General features: G+C 43.9%; 1 protein-coding gene across 1 annotated transcript in view; it reads right to left on the bottom strand.

Annotated features, from left to right (window-relative positions):
- T265_08515 (hypothetical protein) overlaps positions 1-3,019 on the bottom strand; it is a gene marked incomplete at both ends in the record, with an annotated part of 37,865 nt that continues 34,846 nt past the window's right edge. Inside the window, 2 exons of the mRNA XM_009174336.1 lie at positions 1-427; positions 1,918-2,069. Of these exons, the coding sequence (XP_009172600.1) occupies positions 1-427; positions 1,918-2,069 (579 nt within the window). The remainder of the gene's footprint in view (positions 428-1,917; positions 2,070-3,019) is intronic.

The raw sequence follows: 3,019 nt of genomic DNA, 5'->3' as shown, positions 1-3,019 counted from the left end.
TTAAGATTTGACCCAAAGAAGGGCAGATGTCAAAACCACAATACTGTTGCCCAATGTGATAAAATCCAGCGGGTTGAGAAGAACGAGCACTAGATCTGCCATAAGAACTACACAACTCACTTCATTTTCTCGACTAAGAAGAAATTTGATAATGATATGCCGGAGATAGCGAAAATTTACGAGTTCTGCTGGAACGTCAGTGTTGGTATTCTGTTTAGGAAGGGGCTGCGCATTAGCCTGTGCGGATGTAGCGTGATTCGGTACATTAGGTAAACCCGAAGAACAGCGATTAGAATGGCTGTGGAGTGAGTGCTTTTCTGATAGATATTTAGAATTTTCTTCGACCGAGTAGGCATTGTTATTTGAAGCGTCCAAAGGCACGGGCGGCCACGAGTGGACGGAACCCAACGACACACGTTCCAGCGACCTGAAGTGAGGGTACGTAAATGAAAGGTACCGGAGGGATGTTTGTTCAAAAGAAATAAAAAAGGAGCAAACGGGTCATGCGATTGAAACATTAGAGGATATCCAATATTCTTATGGCATCAGAGGCTTCCTTGTCCAACCAAATTCGAAGTTTACGACTAACACTGAAAACAGTGAAATCTATCAATTATTCCTACGGAGCACCTTCCAATTAGCGTTCAGCTGTAGCACCGGTGCCTAGTTAAAAAAGAGTACAGATTTACCGATGTGACCGACTTCAACGAATTCCGACCAGTCGTATAACTTAGTAAAAGTTCTTTTGAAAAATCGAGTTCAAAAGACCTACCAGTGGCGTCCTACATTGCCTAAACGCCACGAAATATCCACTGGGCAGCTAAGATTATGTTCCGGTCTACGCGCCGGTGACCGATTTTATAGTTTAAGGTTAAATCACCTGACACTGATACAAAATTTTACCGGAGTTAGTGCAGCGATAGAAACTCAATACTTTCTGGGAAGAATGGAAAACAACTGGATCCTCCATTAGCCCGCCCCCACCTTCCAATTATAAAGGCTTAGCGACGGGACAGATCGGTGGAAGAGGAGTACCAAGATGGGACAACAAGTGATTGAGCCCGTAAGCACTCAGTACACACCATGAGAAACCCACAAGATCATCAATCCTAGTAGGTAGAACGAAATTATTTTTACTGGGTCATAAAAGCAAACAAAACTTCGAGAAAAAAAACATCGCTTGAAGTACTGACGTCAGGAGAAGAAAAAACTGAAGCAAGGGTGCGACAAAAAAGTATACTAAGTTTCCGACCATGCAGTTTACTAAGGCTGGAATCTCATGCTTTCAATGCGCCTGGATGACACTTTGCTGTTACTTCTCCATTTCTGTTCCAGGGTAGCCACCAAGTCAGCTTAGGAATCACATCTATCCGTACTTTCATATTCAGTATGCCGCCATGCCATTGAGTTCTGTATCACGTTGAGATCGAAAGGGCAAACAGGTTAGTCCTCAGAAGCACATACACAAACCCGTTAATCAAGCTCGCTAATGCGAACAGATCAACAGCCACCTGATCTGCAACTAATTGGCGAATACGAGCTACCAATATTTCAGTGCGTTACCACATAAGTAAGCCGGAAACTGTCGACCAAAAGTTTTTGCACTCAGTTCAGGCGAAAAACCCAAAATTCCGTTTCACAGCATACGATGTAGAACAAAGTAGAAGTTAGGAGAAGATCCAAACCGTCTTTTACGAAATGAGTTTTGATAATAACTTTGCCTACCCTCTGGTAGAGATGACTTTATTTTGATAGATAAAGCTGATATACGGTTTTTATTAGCTATTTATCTAAAGAAGGAACAACTTCGTATCCTTGAAGCTGTTTCCTCGAAGGCGAAGTACAATTTAAAAAATATATGAACCACAACTTTTAGTCTTTAATGAAACCAGAAACAAATTGAACACGGTGACTCACTGGGAACGGATGGCGGCTTCGCAAGGGTTGGGATACCACCCTGTAACAAGACCGTCAACACTGTCTTGGTCGGAGAAAACACGATTCGACCTTAGTTGCTCTGATAGCATTCGCTTCAATTCCTTCAGACGCTTTTGCAGTAAACTGATCATCTAGAGTGCACACGCATGTGAAAAAGGGGAAAACGTGGTGAGAACGATTGCATGGGGCAGCCAAGTACAGGCCCTGGTATTCAGATATAGCAGACCGAGGAGCCGGACGATGCACATCCAGCGACCTCAACTCCATGAATCAAGCAAGATGAACAGCCGGGGGAGTCCAACACAGGTGAACTGAAACAATGAGTGAGAATGGGTATCTGTTCTTGAGAGGGTAGGCTGGTAACCATGATACACTGTTGATCCGCTGTGAAGACAGGGGCAACCTCACTAATAGGACATGCGGGAAATCTAAGAGTGTAGAAAGATAAAACCTGTAAGCTCATCCACAGCATTGCAGTAGTGCCCTTAGAAAAGACGACTGAATTACGGAGCAGCCTAACTCAGTAATCTGTCTGTGCACCGATGGATAACATTTTCAAATATAGACTTGACTTGCAGTAAGATGTGACTGGACCCATCTTGGAGATAGGGTGGAACCAGTGGCTCCCGGTGAGACAAAAGTGCGACCCGCAGCTGAATCGGCGTGTATTCGCGTCAGCAATCGTTGCGGAATCATTGCCGCTATTTTCCATTTGCGATGATGAGTAAAATACAGCACAAACGCAAACTCGACTGACTGTCGATCACAGGTTTCTTGTGTATCCGCCGAACAGAATCGAAGTGTACAATGTGTACAGTTCTTTATCCGCTTACCAAAAATCAGTGTGGAGATGAATCTAGGTGGGCCTGATATTTCTGTGAATATGGGTTGAACATAACTGAACCAGAGTGCTCATGTGGACCTGCAAGTGAGACATACCGACCGGACATTTTTCTGTAGTCTTGATTTCCGCGAATTTATTGACGAGGTGCTCATGTGACCTGCAAGTGAGACATACCGACCGGACATTTTTCTGTAGTCTTGATTTCCGCGAATTTATTGACGAGTGTAACTTTGTTCC

The sequence above is a fragment of the Opisthorchis viverrini genome (genome assembly GCF_000715545.1).
Source record: "Opisthorchis viverrini unplaced genomic scaffold opera_v5_222, whole genome shotgun sequence".
Lineage (NCBI taxonomy): Eukaryota > Metazoa > Platyhelminthes > Trematoda > Opisthorchiida > Opisthorchiidae > Opisthorchis > Opisthorchis viverrini.
This window is presented reverse-complemented; position numbering and strand designations above follow the sequence as displayed.